Source organism: Clupea harengus, chromosome 8, assembly GCF_900700415.2.
Source record: "Clupea harengus chromosome 8, Ch_v2.0.2, whole genome shotgun sequence".
NCBI classification, from domain to species: Eukaryota; Metazoa; Chordata; class Actinopteri; order Clupeiformes; family Clupeidae; genus Clupea; species Clupea harengus.
In genome coordinates this window covers 14,791,037-14,811,770 of record NC_045159.1, presented here as the reverse complement: position 1 = coordinate 14,811,770, position 20,734 = coordinate 14,791,037, and the positions used below count along the sequence as shown (strand labels likewise).

General features: G+C 42.8%; 2 protein-coding genes across 19 annotated transcripts in view; both read right to left on the bottom strand.

The window, feature by feature from the left end:
- nbeaa (neurobeachin a) overlaps window positions 1-8,740 on the bottom strand; it is a 104,359-nt gene extending 95,619 nt beyond the window's left edge. For all 16 annotated transcript variants that reach the window (XM_031572011.2, XM_031572014.2, XM_031572012.2 and 13 more), the window contains exon 1: window positions 8,110-8,740. In XM_031572011.2, the coding sequence (XP_031427871.1) occupies window positions 8,110-8,376 (267 nt within the window). In that variant the 5' untranslated portion in view covers window positions 8,377-8,740. The remainder of the gene's footprint in view (window positions 1-8,109) is intronic.
- A 6,777-nt stretch (window positions 8,741-15,517) lies between these two features.
- The window catches only part of stard13a (StAR-related lipid transfer (START) domain containing 13a), a 31,480-nt gene continuing 26,263 nt past the window's right edge, over window positions 15,518-20,734 (bottom strand). For all 3 annotated transcript variants that reach the window (XM_031572009.2, XM_031572008.1, XM_031572010.2), the window contains exons 10-14: window positions 20,291-20,405; window positions 19,550-19,828; window positions 19,107-19,324; window positions 18,054-18,230; window positions 15,518-17,804 (exon numbers count right to left, since the gene is read on the bottom strand). In XM_031572009.2, coding sequence (XP_031427869.1) covers window positions 17,687-17,804; window positions 18,054-18,230; window positions 19,107-19,324; window positions 19,550-19,828; window positions 20,291-20,405 — 907 coding nt within the window. In that variant the 3' untranslated portion in view covers window positions 15,518-17,686. The remainder of the gene's footprint in view (window positions 17,805-18,053; window positions 18,231-19,106; window positions 19,325-19,549; window positions 19,829-20,290; window positions 20,406-20,734) is intronic.

Below are 20,734 nucleotides of genomic sequence, written 5' to 3'. Positions count from 1 at the left end.
TGGCAAACCCCTGGCACTGGGTTTGCCTTTGAAGTTGCGCAAATCAAATGTGAATCGTGTAGCTAGGGCCAACAGAAAGGTTGAGAGGTCTTATTGGGGACCTGATTAACTCTTCATTAGGCCTGATAGCACGTGGATATGAAGGCAAATGCATGCTTTAAGCACAGATAAGAAGAAGCAGAACAAACGACAACTCACAATGGGTGATCCCTCACTTTGGTAAATGATTGTCTGTCCAAATTTTAACTGCTGATTCTTAGGGTGAAACGTCTAATAGAATCAGACTCCTGATAATCTTAGCTTGTTTTGGCTGTCTTTTGTTTTCTTTCCATTTTCGAAACCTTGCTTCATGTGTGTTGGACCTTGTAGAACACAAAGCAAACTCAGAAGGAACGATGCAAAGAAGATAATATGGGCCATTTCCTGCATGATGGAGAATGGCAATTAACCAGCCCTCATGTAAACACGCTACAGAGCCAATACTGACAACAAAATCATTGAATTGAATTAATTAATTAATGAATTAATTAATTAAGACTTATAAGACCCACATAGTAAAGTGACTATGTATACCATTATATGATATTTATATTGTAAGACTTACAGGTGTAAAATGTAGGCCTTTGGTTTTTGTGCTCATTGCTTTACTGACTATACATGCAGTTTTTCTAGAATTTGTTTTCATTTTATTCTAAATGTTACATTGTGATGTGGCTTTGTCCGTTCAGACCTTGTTAGTATGCTCTGTGAGAGTCGGCACGGCTACTTGTGAGGAATTAAAACCGGTGTCCTTCATTTGCCCTGCCAATAGTCGGTCCAATAAAATTGAATTCCCCCCCACATGCCCTCTTACCAGACATGCATTTTATGTCTCCTCCCACTGCCCTTCCTCCCTTCCTCTCCTTGCACTCATCCATCTAAAATCCTATTGGTTCTTTTCCACCTTCCCTCGCTTTCCCTTTTTTCCTTTTCTTATCCCTTTCCAACTTATCACTCGTCCCACCCATCACTCAACTCAAATAGCCCCTCCGAAGCATGCTGGCGTTCGAACACAAAAATCCCCAGCGAACACCGTCCCGTGTCTCATGGCAGCATATTAAATCACAGCTTCCATTTTGACCTTGGAGCAAGGAGCTTCCCTTCCCTTTCCGTCAAGCGTTTGTGTAATAGGAAATAAATAATGTAAAGAGGTGGGGGTGGCATGGTATGACTTTAATTGGACCTCCTCGCCCACGATGTGCTGTTCTCAGAGGGTAAATGGGCAGGATCCTCTACCACGCATGACTGTACAAAACCTGCTCATGCAGGCCAAGCTGATGGGTGGCGCTCAATCAATAATCGAGCCTTATGGAGGGTTTATTCAAATCGGCATCGATTACCTTGTCCGGATCATTACACTGCAAACACTACAAAAAGCAAGCCTTTTATTGCAGGAGACAAAAAGGATCTTTCGCTACTGCTGCAATGCCCTAAATCTTGGCACCCATCCAGAGGAGAGATTTGGGATGGCTCTAAAGAGTTACACTACAGACTACAGGGTTACAAGGAGCTTGATTCCCCTCTGCAGAAAAGCATCTTATCTGTGCTCCAGCAGCTTGAAATTTGTGCGGGGAGATTAGGCGCACAGACACCCCTCATTAGCGCAGATAAAGAGACGGTGACAGGGCAGAGCTCGCTGACAAAAGGCCTGGCCGCTGCAAGCCCACCGCTGTACAGACGGGACGGACAGCTGGGCACCGCTCAGGAGTACAGTGCACGCTTTCACACTCTCTCTGACCTACATGCTCAGACGGTCTTGTGTATATGTTCCTCTTGAGGTTTTTTTGTTTTGAGAATCTACTGTGCAAAACCCTCAGGTGTTCATGGACACTGCCCTGAAGCTCCTGGTATTAAGACTATAGGCTGGCAGGCTTGGTTGGATGTGGTTGAGGGATGCCTGGTCAGTGGTTCTGCCTCTGAGCATCAACTGGACTTCCATCTCGGCCCGCAAGCGTCCGATGCACTTCCTAATCCTCGCAGCATCCGAACCACTTCCTAATCCTCCCAGCATCCGATGAACTTCTAGCTAAATGTGCCTGATGCGAAAGTGTGCGCAATGCTCTCTGGGGTAGCACTCACACTGGCTATTTTTAAACTAGCGACTGAAAAGGCTTTGCACAGAGCACACCTCGTTCTCTCGGTCTCCAAATGAACATTTCAGCTAACAATCACACAACAGAGAAGGCGGCTTCATTTGCAGCCTCTGCATGACGGCAAGTCCTGTCATGTTGCAGCTGCTGCTGCTGATGATCTATAACGATGTTGTCCTGCAGACTAGGCTGAGCACAGGCAGAGTGCTAACTACTAAAGCCAAGAATACACAGGAGTGTCAGTGATGGCGGTGTTAATGCTTGGCCGCTTACAGGCCTGACAGTTGGGAATGTCGGCAGCTATGGCGTGGGCAGGCTCCTGTGAAGGTGTGAAATAGCCTCTGGTCTCACTTTGTGTAGGCAGTTAACAGGTAATTGCGCACAGAACATTCATCTTTCCAACAATGAATGTGGAGGAGAGGGCATAACTACCCAAGCAGATATAGCGACACAGACAAACAACAAACAAGAGGAAAAATGCCAAACCGCTATAGACCATGACAACCCTTTGTTCCGAAGCTATGCATAGAACAATAGTAGTTGATATATTCTCTGGCTGATATTAAGAAACCTTCCTATCTGTAAGATGGACATGGACATACCTAATGTAAATGACATACCAGTAAAAACTGAAAATGGCAAACAGGTTGAAATGTAAGTAATTTCCCCACCCAATTACTATAGTTTTACAGCCATCTGAAATTGTGAAAAGCTGTTGATTCTACATGAAATGGCTCTCCAGCTCAAATGACAAGGAACCTTGGAGGATCTGCCAAGAAATTGCTTTATAATGTGTCAACGTGGTGAATTGTTTAGGTACAAACAATTTGCAATCAGCAACACAACAGTACTGATTGAGTGGTGATGTGTTTACATAGAAATCTGCCTGGCCGCAGTAAAATAGATGTCCTTGTATGAGCAATCACACCCTCTAGCCAAGGTGAAATTACAATCAGAAACAGGCCATCAGTCAGCAACAAGACAGTGACTGAACAAAACACTACCTTCCTATTCGGATTCAAAAGAAACGTGGGTCACATCCACTGTTTATGACCATCAGATGAGCGCAGATCCGCAATCAATAATGACAGATGGCACACCTACTTAATGAAATGGCCGACGAGTGTAATGACATAATTTTCTATCCACAATAAAAAGACCACGCAGCACAGACTGAACGGGTACATATATATATATATATATATATATATATATATATATATATATATATATATATTATCATTTTTGGACTACCAACTCACTAAATTAATCACTTCTTTCACACCGGGTTAGCCCAGCCCTAGGCAGAGTGGGTCCTTTCTTTCTTCTGCGTGTGCGCACACACACACACACTCTCACTCTCTCCTGCATTGTCATCAGAACAGAGGACAGGGGCCAGGGAAAGTAGGTACTTTCATTAACGTTCATCGGATCCCTGATGTTAGCAGCAAGTAAAGGGGATTAGCATTTGCCCCGTTTTCATTAGCAACTGTCACATCTGTTTGGATCCTTGTGAGGAGAAATGATTAATTAATTGATTAGCCTGCCTAAGTTGCTTGTCCTGTGCTATTTCCTTCATTCCATTTATTTTCCTGGTGCCCCCACTTTTTTTCTACTGCATTATTTCATAAACCTTAGGAACAACAGAGGGATCCTTAATTCGTCTGTGTTATCCCCCACTCTAAAAAGCACATTTGTGCTGACGGTGTTATCTTGGCTCTGGACCCAGAGCACAGTATTCTGACCTTGGTGTTTCTGTAGAGCATGGGATAATGAGACAGAGCTATTTCGCCTAAGAGGGAAATAAAGATAGACGAAAGGTTGACAACCAGAAGTGCTTTGGAACAACACATTCACATTCTTTCAAGTGGTTTATCAGTTTAAAAGGTGCAATCCACGATTCTAATCCAAGACACATTTTGTCAAATTCCGCATAATGCGGTCGTTGTGCAATTGTATTGGCAATTGAACACAAATATCAACAACCGTTCGCCAGAATCTTAAATTCCTATGGGGATGTTGATGAAATGTGTTTTAATGACAATAGAGAAATTGTCCCAGACATTGACTTAAACTGTCACAGACAATTCTAGCCAAACAAAAGCACCAACACTGGCAGTACATTCATTGCCATCTCCTTAAAATCAATGCAGCTGGCCGGAAACAGTTGACAACAGTTGGTATGGTGGGATGAAAGTGGCAAAAAATCCCCTGAGAGCGGTTTCCACAGCAACAATGATGCTTATGGCAGAAGAGTGCTGAACGTCAGGTCCTGTGCAACAGCCTGTATGCTCCTGAGTGTGAGTGCGGGAACTTGTGGGTACTTTGCCGTCAACAGACACACACACACACACACACACACACACACACACACACACACACACATATTTTGGGCAATTTAATTGCAAAATGAATGCCAAAATATGCAATAAAAACATTCTAGCAAACTGAAACAACAACAACAATTGTGTGGCCTACCCATCACACAAACAAAACCTTTACCCCAATGTCTATCATTATTGAAAGGGAATTTCTTCCTTTAACCATCTTTGCAGATTTCACACAACCACAAACAATACACATTTCTTCTAAAGAAATGTGCAAATATCTCTGACACTTGACCACACATCCACAACCACAATCACAGTGAATTTATCATACATTACGAATCCTTAGGTGCCCAGGGTGGTTCTTTCTGAAGCATAATGAAGCATGTCACACAAACACTGACACAATATTACTTAAGATACCCCACATCCAGCTCTGAGTGTCAAATTAAGAATTACTTGCGAGGCCACTAGATTTCTACAGACAGCTACTTTATCTTACAAACCAAAATGACAGCAAAATAAATGAAATCATAGCTGTGCTGTCATCGATTACATTAAATATGGGTAGAATTAGCCGTATCTGTGAGCAACACATAGCTATTAATATTTGTGGAAGAACTTGTTTACATAAAGCCATAAAGTAGGTGTTTAGCCTACCTTACTTTGGGTGAATATAAGCAAAACATTAGCTGAAACATTGACTTAATCAATCCAGTCATACTGATATCTTTATCTGATCATTATAGTTACAAACATGTTTAAGGTCATAACTGACCTGTGCTGTAGCGAGTGAAAGGTAATGTATAAGCAGATATGAGGACACAAACTAACACATGCTAGCTAGTTAACGAGTGGTTTATTATCGTAAACATGACCTTCTCACTGTGAATTCACACAAGCAAAATACAGCAATGTTTTGAAACATTGGTGCATTGTAAGCTGTAAACGTTGCAACATTGCTAAACGTTATGTTAACCTGTTAGCTGTCGGCTGGAGCTAGTGACTTACTGCAGCTATCGTAGATATCAAGTAATCTTGTCACGGAATTAACATGATCAAAACATCAGATTAAATATAGACTGTAATATGCATTGGTGGTTGTATTTTCATTTGTTTGAAAATTAGGCTACAGCAGATAAGCAGTAATATGTTTGGAAGGCTCCAATAGCACCTCATTACACTACCAACACAACAAGGTCACTCACCCATACTGGATGTTCTATAGGAAGGCTGCATCGTAGCAAAGGTTTCCGAAGTGTTTCCCCATTCATTTCAATGGAAGAGGAGAATGACTGGGGGGATTGCAAACATTTTTACATGACCACTGCACGGGATCTGGACAAACATGTCAGAGTTGGAGCGGTGTCTATATCTCAAAACCACTAGGAGCAGAAGCAGCACCAAAAAAAATGGTTGAATAAAGAAAATAAGACGTAAGAAGTGAACATGTAGGCTACAAGCTGAATCTGGGGGCTGCAACTCAGAAATGTATCTAGTTTGCGTTATTCATTCTTTAAAGAACTCGCCCTTCAGTTCAACCAAAACACTGGGGACCCATCATATATAAAAACAGGCTGGCTAGGGCTTTACAGAATAGCCTATTAATTAACTAGATCGGTACATCTGCCCTCAGTGGCATTCACCCGATCAATAAGGGCGTTGTGCAATACAAGATGTGGTTTCAGACTGGCTTGAATAATACATAAGTTTTCTCCAACCTAGCCCTCAGTGAGGAAGATGGATTGAGGGAACAGCGAATAGGCTTTGTGAATATCTGCACGGACGTGACATTCTTGGCTAAACCTGTTATGGCCCAACTACATGGCAGTCGTAAACAGCTGGCCCTCTTGAAAGTTCTTGACGCAATAACACATTCTGTTTATTCACAGTTTCCTCAAGGATGTTGTCCTTAAGGCACATGCCAAACCAGAGGAGACTTTCTGAAACAGAAACCGAGAAAAAGCTTATAGCAAACGACTAAAGAGACATACTCTTGAAAAATCTTTCTTGAAACTCAATGTTAGACTGAGGATATTTCTTGAAACACAATGTCAGACTGAGGTAGCCTACAAATCAACAGACCTTAGCTAGCGCATATGGAAAAACCGACAAGTAGGCCCTGCAGCTGGCCTACTAAGCCACATCGGGCCTCTCAGGATTCTCTTCAGGGCTCATTTATTCGTGTCAGCTCGTGGTTTCTGAGCACATCGCCACTGCAGCAGCCCCCCACACCCTTTACTGCCACCTGCTTCCACATGCACGGCGCTCCCCCGCTGTAGAAAGCACAGCACTCTGCATTCGTGCGCATTCAGCAGTCAGCGGGAGGCTGCTGCAACAACCTCGGAGGAACGCGTGTCCATCATTTGCAGATGCATTCTCTCTCAGCGACAACATGTAATCTCTCAAATGTACCAGCGAACCTCCACTTTAAGACAATGATAACCGACATATCTATTGAAGTACAGTATCGCTGTTTGTTCCGCAATGAAAACACCAGCTGTCAGAAGGGCCTACGCTTCTTCTGGCTAATGCTGGATAATGAAGCACTATAATCTAGGCCAGTGATATCAACATTATTGCCCCAGTAAATAATGGCCAGTTTTACTAAGAAATATGTCCAGTCTGCTTTTCTACATGGGCTAGAGGGAAGTCCCTCCCACCCTCTACCGAGCGCATTAGGTTACTGAATCTGTGTTAATAGGTTTTCTGAGCTGTTTCGTAACAAGAGTTAACATTGGTTTAAAAAAAATAAAACAGTCTTAATCCACCTCAATTCACCAGACTATCCACGGGCTAGAATCTAAAAACGCCGCAAAGGGCCATAGCCCACAACTTTGACCATCTTATCCACTATAACACCAATGACGTACACCACAAAGAACAGGTGCCATAATTGTGCGAATGCACAACTAACGGTAGGCCCAATCATACACAGAGGTCCGTTTACCGCTTGTCTTAGTGATGCCTGCAATGTAAAACCTCTGCTACAACGGCGTGATACACAAATCACCTAGCATACAATCTGAAATTTCGACTAGGCCCCTTATCGTATAAATAAACTGGCATTTCTATAGTAAATCGGCGTTAGCAATAGCTAGGCCTATTTATCGTTATGCTAACGGTTTCTAAGACTATTTTGAGACAAACAAAATATTAACACACTGCAGAGATGATAGATGTTCAACGCTGTGACCGGTCGGTGTAGTAATTTAACGCTATCCATTTCGTATCGCGTAATTTGCTGATTGCCCCACGCGAGATGCTGTTAAATAATTTGTTTTTCTAACGTATGAATTATACCATAAATGTGATCATAAGAGCTAGGCTATTGTTTTTCAGCAAACGGTCTGGCTACTATCAGGTCGTATTGTCAACAAAAGAAAGCGCCCATCAGCGCAATTGAAGGGGCACGTCTGTTTTTAAAGTCAAGAGGCTCTGGACTGAACTGATTTATTCATTTATTCGTCTTTTATCCCATTTCCTGCCATTACCATTCAAATAAACATAATGACATCATTTTGTGTAGATAGCGTCTGCTGCAAATAGAATAAAGCAGACAAGGTTATGGGCTACAGTCTATGCATCTCAGCTTAGGGGCTACAATGTAGCCCAACATTGGTAACAATGTATTGACTGTTCCTTGGACTTACCAGATTTAGAACTGTTTCGACGATGTCTCTGTTGCTAACCTCTCCGACCTGTATAAGACCAATAACGACGGCGAATTTCATCTTGATATTCCGGATCGGTACTGAGGGGTTGATCACCCCGGCAGGGAGAACCATGGAGCCGGATCCAGACACCATCATCTCCCCTGAAGCAGAACCTGTAACGACTTGCTGCCTAGGGCCCGGGGGAGCTTCTCGGTCCGAGAACAAGCCGGAACCAGGTGCTGAAACCGGCTTGTCGCTCGACATTTCCACCCGAAACCTCAAGGAGCGGCCGCCTCGGTCTCACCTGCTTTGTATCACCAGCGTCCGTACAAAAGCATCAAACCGACGGAAATGTAAAGTTTTAAATAGGGTAAAATAGGGTAAATCCGTGTTTAACTTCAAGTCCTTCCTATTTTCCTGCTGATATAAAATGATGCATACGACAAACAAGCAGGAATATTTATCTGTGCTTAAGGGAATGGTACCCTCTTGCTATCTCCTCTCCTCTCCTGATGTCAACCAGTGTGCGGTGCAGTCTTGAGCTAGTGTTGTCGTTCTCAGGGCGCCATGTTGACGCCCCCTATCTGCGGTTATGTTCACCACGCCTGCGTGTTGAGGATTTGGTTGAACTTCAATTGAGTGATAAGCAGTGTGAGCACGTGCTTTTGCTAGATGGAATTTCATGGAATCTGTTCGATTTGATAGGACAGCATTAACGAATGGCTTATTTCTACAGCCTATAACATAAATCACGTAATGAATATATAGATATCAATCATAAACAGTGCACAAGACTGGGCAGCGCAAAGTTGAGGAGACCCCAGTATCAAGAAGACATAGCCTAATGTTTGTAGATTTGTCTCAACATTTTGGCTGTCGCTACTTCAATTCAATGCGGTAGTCTACAACTGCTCAACACACCACCACTTAACATATAAGGTAGTACGGAATTCTTTTGTGTTTCTGATCATGCAAATTCAAACATTAAACGGTTCTAATGCATCCTCACATGCAGCTAAAAGAGGGGCATGAATTTAACCATGGAAAGCTTTTAGCAAAGCCCCATTTCTCTATACGTGTGTACGCTATACCTAGTTTTGCAATAAATTCCCCTTCATAATCGTTATAATGCTCACTTTATGTTGAAACAGCTTAAACGAGGTGGCAATTCAACTGTATCTTGGAGGATGTGGTTTGTGCTGCTGTTAAACTGTAGGCTTATCGAATTAAACACAAAGGTGTTTCTGTTATTTAGCCTAGCCTCCCTGATTGAAAAGGAATGGTCAGTGGTCAAAACACATGTCAGTACAACACAACACAATACAATTCAGTAACATCACAAACTGTTAACTACAAAATGAACACACAGTTAAATCAGCAGCTCTCTAAATTACTTTAAACTAATACAGAATATTACAGAGCCCCTAAAGTCCTGTAAGGTGATGTATTATGTTGTGCGTACAAGTTATTACTTGTGGGAACCAATTATTATCTTGTGCGCACAAGATAATAACTTGTAATAATATGTCCTTATGGGACTTCAGGGGCTCAGTAGAATATCATAACCGTCATTAAGCTTAAGATTTATTGCAAAACTGGTGTAGTAGGCTGCATTAGTTTTAGCTCCGTGTTCCTAATAAAATTGGCAACTGGGTATACTTTCAGTCTCGGAAACAAAAATGTTCAAAACCAGTTCAACACATGGTGGGCTAATTGGTTGCCTATCTAATGGGCAACTTGCTGGGTATTCCTGTACACATCCATGTCTAGCAGCCTTCTTAATCTTGAATCAAGCAATGGAAACAACTTACCTTTTACTAACCTCTCACTTACATACATTGTGAATTTCTAGACGTCTTATCTAAAGCATGGTGTTAAAGCTGAACTGTGGAAAACAACCCAGCCCAGTTAATAGTATAAGGAGCCCTACTGTATATGGTGTATGATAATGATAGTGTACATACATGATGTGTCGTATGTATGTATTTAATTACTTTTTGTAACTAACTAACTAAGAGGTCCACTGTAACTAACTAAGAGGTCCATGTATTTCTACAGAAATCAATATATATATAAGAATCCATCTTGAATTCCGACAATTGTCATGATTGATTTGTTGAATTCTGCCCCTGCATTTCATACCGAGAGGTTCACTAGGGTCTGAAGTGATAGGGTGTGGCTTCTGTGTTTAAACCAGATGGTTAAAAGGCAAAGCCCTCCATGTTGCTGATAATGCTCATTCATGCACCACAGTTTTCACTGTGGATTTACTCGGCTTTATTTTCATGTTTATTCACATTTGCAGGACGCTCACTGATATTAACTGAGCATATTGTCTCTACCAGCTTCCATTAAATTGTTAGGCATGTATTTCTCTGGGCTATATCAGCTAATGACTTCCTGTGACCTGCGCTTTCATGATTCATTGCTGTAATTATCATATACAGCAGTCTGCTACTTGCTGGTGAGTCACCCGATGGCCATGCTCTCTCTGTGGTACCTCCTCACTAGTCAGATTATTGTTCATACCAAGATATGCAGTTCAGGATTTGACCAGTTATCATCAGAGATGTTCATAATAGAGTTTCAACATACAGTAATAGTAATTCCTGGGTGTTGATAACCCAGCTTCCAGTAATCTCTACTTTACAATCACTAAAATGTTAGGATAGTTGTTTGTGAATTAGGGTATGCCATGAAAGTGTTTTCAAGAGACCGGGAGAGATAGGGGAGGACATGTCCTTTAGTAAGAGGGAATAGGGGGAAGGGAAACGTAGGCGGTGAGGGGGATGGGTGACTGCTGAGCAAGTGGCTCCTGCTGTGAATATGCTGGCGAGAGAGAGGGAGAGGGAGAGAGTGAAGGGGAGCTGCAGCTGTGATGTCCTGCCCTCTCCAGTCCAGCTTTCACAGTGACAGCCAAAAGGCTGACTCAGCATGTGTGGGGCTCACTTAAGCCACTATACCTCCTAAGTGAATACGCTGGCACACAATCTCCTCAGGGAAATGACTGGAATGAGAGGGAGGGAGAGAGAGAGACAGAGAGGAGAAGAAAGAGAGATAGGACCAGTCTCTCATCATTGTGATGGATATGGAAGATTAGCTTTCCCATAAACATACTTTCATATTCTCAGGTAAAAGGAAAGACTCAGGGTAGTTGTTCAAGGCCAAAGGGAGACCACACTTTCTGACAGCCATCAACGCTCAGTTGAGGAAATGGAGCGCTGTACTTTAAAATAGCACAGGAGTGTTCAGCAGTGTACTTTCTCCCCATCGCCCACACACACGCAACCAGGTCCTCCGCTGTGAGTGGGCTTGAGTGACAGGCTTGCGCTCAAGACTTTGATACGTTGAAGGAAAGTTACGGTATGCCATTGCCTGACATGGCGTGCAAAGGTTCCTCATACACTGTGTGCAACAAAAAAAAGGTAAACCCTGGTGTCATTTAGCTGACTGACAGTCTATTATCAGTCACAAGCTTGGCCATTTTACAGAATTCTTGAGGGAAAAAGAAGCCACAGCGCACAGACGTGACGTAACACTAAAGGGTTTGATTGTCTGGCCGCGATATAGATCCAGTGAATTAATTGCTTCTTTTTTCAGACCCCATTCTGTTGATTCAGGGGTCAATTAAGACGTTGGAGGTACAGTATGTAAGCCTCAAGGCCTTGCTTAATCTTAAAACCAGCACCCTCCTGCATTCTGCTTTGTATTCATTTCATGGCCTGTGACTATTGGAAAAAGCACCTATGGGGATTCTTTGGTATGTGGATGTATTCATGTGTGCGCCTTTGTGTTTGTGTTGATCTATTTTCTCAATTAAACACACATTCAGGACTGAGTCTGTCAACTTATATGCCTGGACATCTGTTTCCTTGTTACCCCAGGTAAGACCTATCCCTCTGGGTAATCCAAGATGCATTGCATGTTTTGTGCACACAAATTCACACAAATGCAGACGCACGCACATACACACTCACACATACACATTATGTGTTTCAGTGATGAGACACATCTGCAGTGGGGGATTCTATTACACACAGTGTGATAGCCAATTCAGACTTCCATTGACCAGAGAACTTATACATTTGGTTTCCATGGTGTATTTTATGCATTTCATAAAAACGGACAGCTGATGCACAAAGGATTTCAAGATTGCCTTTCAAGAGGCAATTGAAAGAGGACTGTTTATTCCTCTCTAGACGGCCAGATTTGCCTTCAGATCTGTGCCGGAGAAAACCTCACACAAATCGAATGAGGAGCAATAGAGGAAATTACTGTTTTCTTTTAGGGGAGGGGGAGCGAAAATGGAGTGTCCGTCACTGTGCTCCTGGCTGTCTCAGTGCGCCATAGAAGTTAGTCAGTGTCAAGAAGAATGAGTGGGGCATGTAGATCAATGGGCCCTTCTCTGCCAGGACTGTGATGGCTTTACTAACATGCACACACATTGATACAACATACAATCACAAATTAGAACAAACAGCATCAGAGCATGTTGGTATCTTCTACCATTAGATATCTGCTCTCTCTCCCCATACACATCCTGTACACACTATCGTGTTGTTAATGTATACACACACACACACACACACACACACCTAACTGAATTTCAGTGGTAGGCTTTTACATGGATTGCAGTAGAGACACAGACACACACACACACACACACACACACACACACAGACAAACAGCAGTTGATTTCCCTGAGGGAGGTATAGCCAGGACAGGGGCGAGCGATCGCACCAGCGAGTGTTTCCGAACTCGTCACTCTGAGCACACGAGAGAAGTCTGAGTCACCACCGTACGGCCAAGCTGAGCCCATTTACACAGCCAACCCACGCAGACTGTGTAAAGAGAGCAGCAGGCTGACAGGTCCTCTCACTGCTGCAGGGGCATACATGGCTGTATCTGCCTCTGGTGCTCAACACAACACTATGCTATGAAAGTAGAAAATATGTTATGCTGCTGTTCAAGACTGCTGTCCTTTCAGAAATGAAATGAGATGAAGTGAGATGGGTAAAAGCAAGTGTTTTCTATGTAGCCTTCAGACAGAAATAAATGGTTCTCATAGCTGTATCTTTTTATGGACACAATGTGCACAACCCAAGCCCCACAGCTGATCCCAGTTTAAAAAAAAAACTAAAGATAGATAAGACAAGACAGGTCAATAAGATAGTAGTAAGAGTAGGAGGTAAAGGAAGAGGTTGACCATAGCCAAGGCAACTGCATATCTCTTTCTATCTCTCCCACTCTATCTCGCTGTCTGTACCCCCCCCCCCTTTTTTCTGCTCTGTCTGTCTGTCTGTATATCTCTGTCTATCTGTCTGTCTGTCTGTCTGTCTGTCTGTCTGTCTGTCTGTCTGTCTGTCTGTCTACGTATCTCTGTCTGTCTCCTCTCCTATCACTGTCTTTTGGTTTATGTGCCAGATAAATCCTATATGACACCTAAATAAAAAGGACATTAATAAATAAAAGACGAACTGGTTGAATTATTGATCAGGGTGTGTGTGTGTGGGGGGGGGGGGAGCAGTCTGTGTGCAGGAATCACTGGTGAGTAGGTCAGCACACAGCACACACAGCACCCCCACCCCCCCACCGAAACACACATACACACACACACATGTACCATATGTGTATCAGGCCAGTGGTGTTTATGTAGCATATATTGTTACTTTAGTTCCTCAGACAAAGACTCCCGCTAAACCCAATGAACCCATATCCAGGAGGGTAGTGGGGGTTGTTTGGGGTTGTAGTGGGGGTATCCAGGAGGGTAGTGGGGGTTGTTTGGGGTTGGGGGGGGGGGTGCGGTGTGCTGACCTACTCACCAGTGATTCCTGCACACTGACAGATAGACACAGACTAGACCCCCCAACCCACACACATGCACACACCCTGATCAATAATTCAACCAGTTCGTCTTTTATTTATTAATGACCTTTTTTATTTAGGTCTCACTCAGAGACAAGATTTTGGACTAAAATAAATCTTTTCCGTCTTCAGTATCTTTGGAATATATTTTCAGTCTTAAAGTGGTTCTTACAATTACCACACATCTCCTTCATATGTACCTCTTCAATCAGAGGTGTCTATATTAACTCAATGACATCTGGAAAAATGCAGAGTGGGATCAAGGTTAATTGTACTCTGTGTTATTTAGCAGTACGCTCAAGCTAGGCGTGCAGATTTCTGTTGAATGCATTAACATCAGGCTATAGACAACTGATGAATTCTGTGTGAAAGCCTGGTGAATTCAACTTGACTGGCGTATAGTTTTACTGTTGATTATTCTTCATTATAATTAGACTATGATGAATGGATGAATGCCTGACTGAATGTTGGGCCATCAGCATCATATGTAATGTTACTTCGTACAAAGACTCTTAAAGGCACAGCATTCTTGAACCTCAGCAGCATCACATGATGTGCTCAAAACCAATGCTTCAACATCTATCAGCCTTCCTGTTTTCTTATCTACCCATCTATTGCCTTCCTTCCAAATCTAATAGACTCCTTTATATGTGAAGGAAAATAAAAGAAATGGTCTGACCTGGAATTATGAAGCTAGTTATAGCATCCATTATGTTCTTTGTGCAGACTGTTTTCACAAGCAATGTATTTGTATTTTCCATGTATCTTTGTGCTGCATGTTTTGTACTAGTTGTACTAGTATTTGATTGGATATTAAAATTAATCATGTTGTTTTTTAAGTATTTTTAAAAACGTTTTTCCCCCTGAATTGTGTACAGAATTGTATGTTATACATTGAAGTATAGACACACAGTGAAAATGGAGACACTAGTTTCTCACACAGTGAAGATGTCTATCTCTCTAGCTGTGTAATGGGATTTACAAGCAAAAGACACACATTTACAGTATTAACAACACAGACAAACGTCCTCCTTCCTCATTTGCCCTTGCAAACTATGATATTGTGATAGTCAAACAATATTGCACAATGCAATACACTAGGTTTCTGACAGAGGGCAGTGTAACTCCATCTTACAAGTACAACAACGTGGGTTAAGATGAAACAAAGCTCAAGAAGATGTTACTGTGGCAACATCAGTAATACCAGATTTGAAAGCATGCATTAAAAGAACAGTTTCATGTGTGGTGAACCAAATGAAAACAACATCCTATTTCAGTACCCCCCCCCACACACACACACACACACACACACCTCCCCCAATACAAGCCCCTCATCCTGTTTCATACCAAGAATGGGTTCAATTCCCCAGAAAGCAGCACCAAAGCCAGGCAAAGCATCAATATACACAATATCCAGATTTAGTAAGACAGAGCATGGTGCGCTGCAATGGTGCATAGCAGAAGTAGATGAACTGGTACTCTTTGGCAAAAGCGCTCATGTGTTGTCAAATAGAAGAGAAGAGCCAAGGCACTCGCGTGGTTCGTTTTTTAAAAAGCCTTTATTCTAATGGGCTCAAAACATATGTCAAAAAGCACCACAGAAGATCCAAACTGAAAGTCATTCAGGCCAAGAGAATAGCACATTACAAGACACCTAGAGAAAGCCCAGAGGGGGGCGTGGGATGGGGTAAATGTATTGCACGGTCGGCTGTGGCCGCTTTACTGTGGACAGACATCACGCAGAGTCCCAAGTAGAGGACACGGGCCAGCTGTCAGCTCATTAAGTCAAATAAAGATGAACTGACAGTAGAGAGTGTCCTCTGCAGCGCAAGACTCTTCTGATTTAGACACGCCGTCACAAATGAATATTGATCAGTTGTTCTGGGGGGACGCATTAGGTATGCGCTCGCTCTGAAGTATTGGACAAGGTATTGTATTTTTTCTTTTCTTTTTTCAAGAGCATTTAAAATTCCCTGGACGCTCATTGATCCTTTTGTTCTGTTCACAAAAGCACAATGCCAGATGGCACAGACAACCTCCAAACTCTGAAACTCTCCCAACAATTCTGTGTTTCCTTACTGACATCTAGTGTTGGAAGATAAGCAGTGTGGGGCCTAAAGAGAAAGCACACAAACCAGAAGAAGAAGAAAGAGTTTCTGACACAGTTTAATCAAGTTAGAGGGTTTTTCGTCCTCCCCCTCAGTAGAAACTGTTCTGGTCAGACACCCTGTTGTTTCCGCTCATCACACATGTTCGGAGCCCTTGGCACCTTACCTGTAGGTCGCAGGCTCCCTGTCACACACCTGGATCAGACAACAATCTGGTACCACAGCACCAGCCTATAGTTTGGTATTGGAGATTTATACATACAACACCATTCAAAAATGTATCAACATCAACGCGCAGTCATTCTGGGCATGAAGCAGTTGAATCTGTCAGTAAGCATGGCATATTTACAACATATATACAAAAATGACAACAGGTATCTAGACACAGAAACACACGCACATATACATACAGACTCGCAGTCTCATATTTATCTCTCTATATATCAATATATTGGAAGAAATTAATAAATGTAAATGCTTCCCAGAAGCAGTGAAATGGTTAAATGTCCTAGACATTGTAGAGAGACACAACAGTGGTGCAACAACATTTATAATAATAATAACAATTACTTGCAACATATTTCTCTCTTGGCAGTGGTAATGTATTGACATATGAACATATTATGGTAATTGTACTGTTCCATAAGTCCCTCATGGATACTATTCACTTGATCTCACTTCAAAGCCTTCGTCCCATAGAAGTTACTGTTAGCATATTTATACTGAGCTGAATGGATTTATGTGAGCTCTATTGTCAATATCAACACATCACATTCAAGACAGTATTTTCATAAAAATACAAATAAAAGAAACAAAAACAATTTGTTGAAAATGGCAACAGCTCCCCCCCATAAGGCTGCATTATTGATATTGCATCTGACACAAAATATTACTATAATCGCAACCGACAGCAGAAGCAATACAGATGTCATAAAAAGACTAATGTAATATTAAACTTATTAAAGCTATTGGTCATTACTTTCCCAAGCCACAGAAATGTGCATTAAGCAGTCAAAAACTTCAAATGCTCAGCATTAGGCAAAATCACAGCACTAGAACTGCCGGTTCATACAAAAGTACAACACGCGTCGTTAGTTTAAACTGAGTCACAAATGAACATAGCGATACGTTCTTTCATGCTGTTAAGAGCCATAATAATTTGGTTTATCCCATTGGCAGAATATCATTCAGTCTTAAGTAGGTCTACGTAATTGCCTGATGCGTTCCTAAATGTTTTTGCATGATTGTGGTTTTCGTATTTTTTTTTATTCATTCCACTATTGATCTCACTGCAGTTATGATTTACACATATTTAATGTGAAACCATGCTGTTTAACAATGGCTGCAAGACCCGCACATACCACTAGGTGGCTGTGCCAGAAATTATGCAGATGAGGACTAAATGGTGTCTGCAGATTAATCAAAACTGTAGGAAGTCTGGCAGTTAGACCATTGTCAAGTCAAACCAGTGCTTGTTTTGTCGTCTTCCATTCCATGACGACATTCACGCTCCTATTTTTAAGTTCCTGTCCCAGCCAATGCCCTGGACTCAGTCCTCCCGCAGTCCTCGGTTTGGCACGTGCCGGTAGTGGCGTCAAGTTTCATATCTTGGTTTCGGGCCCGTCAGAGTCCTGACTCTGGAAGGAGTCGCGGATGCGGGCTGCTTCAGCAGAGCAGAGGTGACCAAAGGCTTTGTTATACCATTCTGGGGACAGTCCTCTGAAGTAACAGAACACACACACACACATACACACAGTTATCGTTATATATTGTACATATACATATTCTCTTACACATTGACATTCAGAAACAGTGCCATGCTTGTGCCAGACATGTTCTCTCGCCTCTTCCCTCTCTTCCCCCCTCTCTCTCTGAGAGAGATAGAAAGAAACACAGACACACACACACACACACACAAACACACACACACACACACACACACTCATGCATACACAAACTAAGCCTTACTTGAGATCAATCCTGCAGATATGGGTAAGTCTGGACTTCCCCGACCCACACGGTTCCAGCAGGTACTGTGACTCCAGAACCACTCCTCGGACTCCACCCATGGGTGGACTGTCTTCGTGATCTACAGAGATGGCCACAAGTGTACAGACACCCTTTTGCATATCTGTCCTCCATGACCTGAAACGGAGAGAAATCAACGTGTAAAAGAAACGAAGAGGACGGGGAGGTAAGAGAATTTGAAGTGAGGTGATACAGAATTAGGGTGATGTTCCCACAAGCATTGAATTGAAACTGAAACTTTCAAGGCGTGCATCGCATGAATAACTAACAATATAGTTACATATATGTCCATATTTTGGTATTGTTTTCCTGTTTATAAAACGACTCATTCAAATACAGACACAAGCTGTGGGAGATAAAGCGTCAACATTCGGTCAACGCACAGGATTGGTCGGACAGAATGAACTGGCTAGAGGTGAGGTCAGCTGAGGAAACCTCACTACTGACACTCGTGCTCACACAGCCTGCCAAGATCCAGCTTTGAATTAGATTTCAAGAAGCAAGCATCATTCATGGCCAGCCCTAATGTCTAAACCCAATTGCACCCAGCTAAACGATCTGCAGATGCTTGCTCGAGACAAAAACAGTTGTGTGCCACACTGTAAGAATGACCTCTACAGAGATCCTGAACGCTTGCAGTTAGAAATATCTCCGAAATGTAAGGTGGGGACTGCTACTGAAAGAAAGAATCATTCATATTTAAATTTCTGAATGAAATTTCTGGTCTTACCGTCACTTATGCACTGACTATTTGCCTTGTCAAGGTATATAATGTTGTTAGAATACAATGCCTTGAACCCAATTGTGGAGGTTAGTTAAGTGGTTAATTGTCCAGATTTTTTATATAGGAGCAAATTTTCAAAATGCCACTGAATCTATCACCACATATGAAAAGTAATGTCTTGTAGTAAACAGGTTTAATTTCTCCCAACAAACTGAAGTCCAAGTGTGACAAGTTGAAGAGGAGAGCACTTTAGTGTCCACTGAACTCACCGGAGAACCACAAAGTCCCTGCTAGGGTGAGGAGCCATGCTATTGAGTGCATACTGGTACACCTCTGTCTGCTTGTCCAGCGTTTCCAGAACCTTCCACTGCAGCAGGTCACTGTCCCACAGGTGGCGCTCTCGTAGAATGCGGTTCAGTACTACTGAGGGAGGGGCCTCCACCTCTACAGACACACGCCATCTCCGCAACGGGGTCCCATCCCCTACCTGAGACAGATAGTAGGCAGTTTAAGTGTGCGTGTGTGTGTGTGTGTGTGTGCGTGTGTTTGTGTGTGAGTGAGAGAGAAAGAGAAACAGTATGTTTGTCTGTGTCTGTGCTTATGCACAGGCATGTGTGTGTATGTATGTGTGTGTAGGTATGTAAGTGACTGCATGCATATGTACTGGGACTGTGTGTGTGTGTGTGTATGTCTTTGTATTAATCAGACTAACCTTCCTGAAGGCCAGTTCCGTATTGTCCATGCTCGACCGGCTCACCCAGCCCTTGGTCTTGTCCCGTGATTCTTTCAGCAGGCTCTGGATCAGCCTTTCCACCTGAGAATGATACGATCCCTCTTCCTCCATGTCCTCCTCTTCCTCCTCTTGGAGCTGCTGCTGCTGCTGCTGATGCTGCTGATGCTGCTGCTGTTTAAACACCTCATCTAGAGGGGGCGCCAAAAGCTCAGCCTCCACATACGAGTTCCTTGACTGGGCCACCATCTCCTGGGGGATCTGCAAGCAACCCAAGACAAAGCACATGAGTTCTGCCTGAAATGCCCTTCAACAATCTCTTAAATATAACCAGAGAAATATACAGGGAGAGATTTTTCCTTGGCTTGATGTCCGCTGTACAAATTTGGTTTAAAGTTTAAAGACCTTGGAGACAGAAGGAGCAGGATTATGTGAAAAAGCTCTGTGAGATCTCTCCTTGTTAAGTATTATAACACGGTACAACACTTTTTCAAGCTCATAAAGTGATAACGTCTATTTTGTTAGGACTACACAGACTTTTATGACTGGACGACTCTTGTTAAGAAAGCAAGACTTTTGCCTTTAGACTGCATAGAGCTGGATCTTCATAGAACTCGTTTCTAAAATATACTGGAATAGCAGAGAAAGGAAGCCAACTGCAGTAAGATTAAATTATTTTTATAATCAAGTTTATCATCAAATACATGAAACGATAGGCTGCACCTCAAAGAGACTGTTGCACTCCATGATCATGTGGGAAAGGCCTTGAGTGGCAGCCAGGTTCTCATTGAGGTCTTTCTGGTCAGGCCGTCCAGTGGCGTACTTCTTTTGGATGGACCTGCAGGGAGGGGGGAGGCAGTCGGGAAAAACAATATGGCCGAGGTCAGTTCTGCAGACTGATAGTGTAGCCTGAAGGATGTCTCTCTCCCTCTCCCTCTCTCTTTCTCTTTCTCTCTCGATAGAGACAGTGAGAACCTCACACACACACACACATACACACGCACACGCACACGCACACGCACACGCACACGCACACGCACACACACACACACATTGAATCCCTTCCTCCCTCTGCCCCCTCGGGGCAAGCAGAAGGTCTGGGTTTGATCTTGATTCTGCAGGCTTCGCAGTGAGGGGCAGTAATGAGTTTTAATAGCGGGGGAGTTT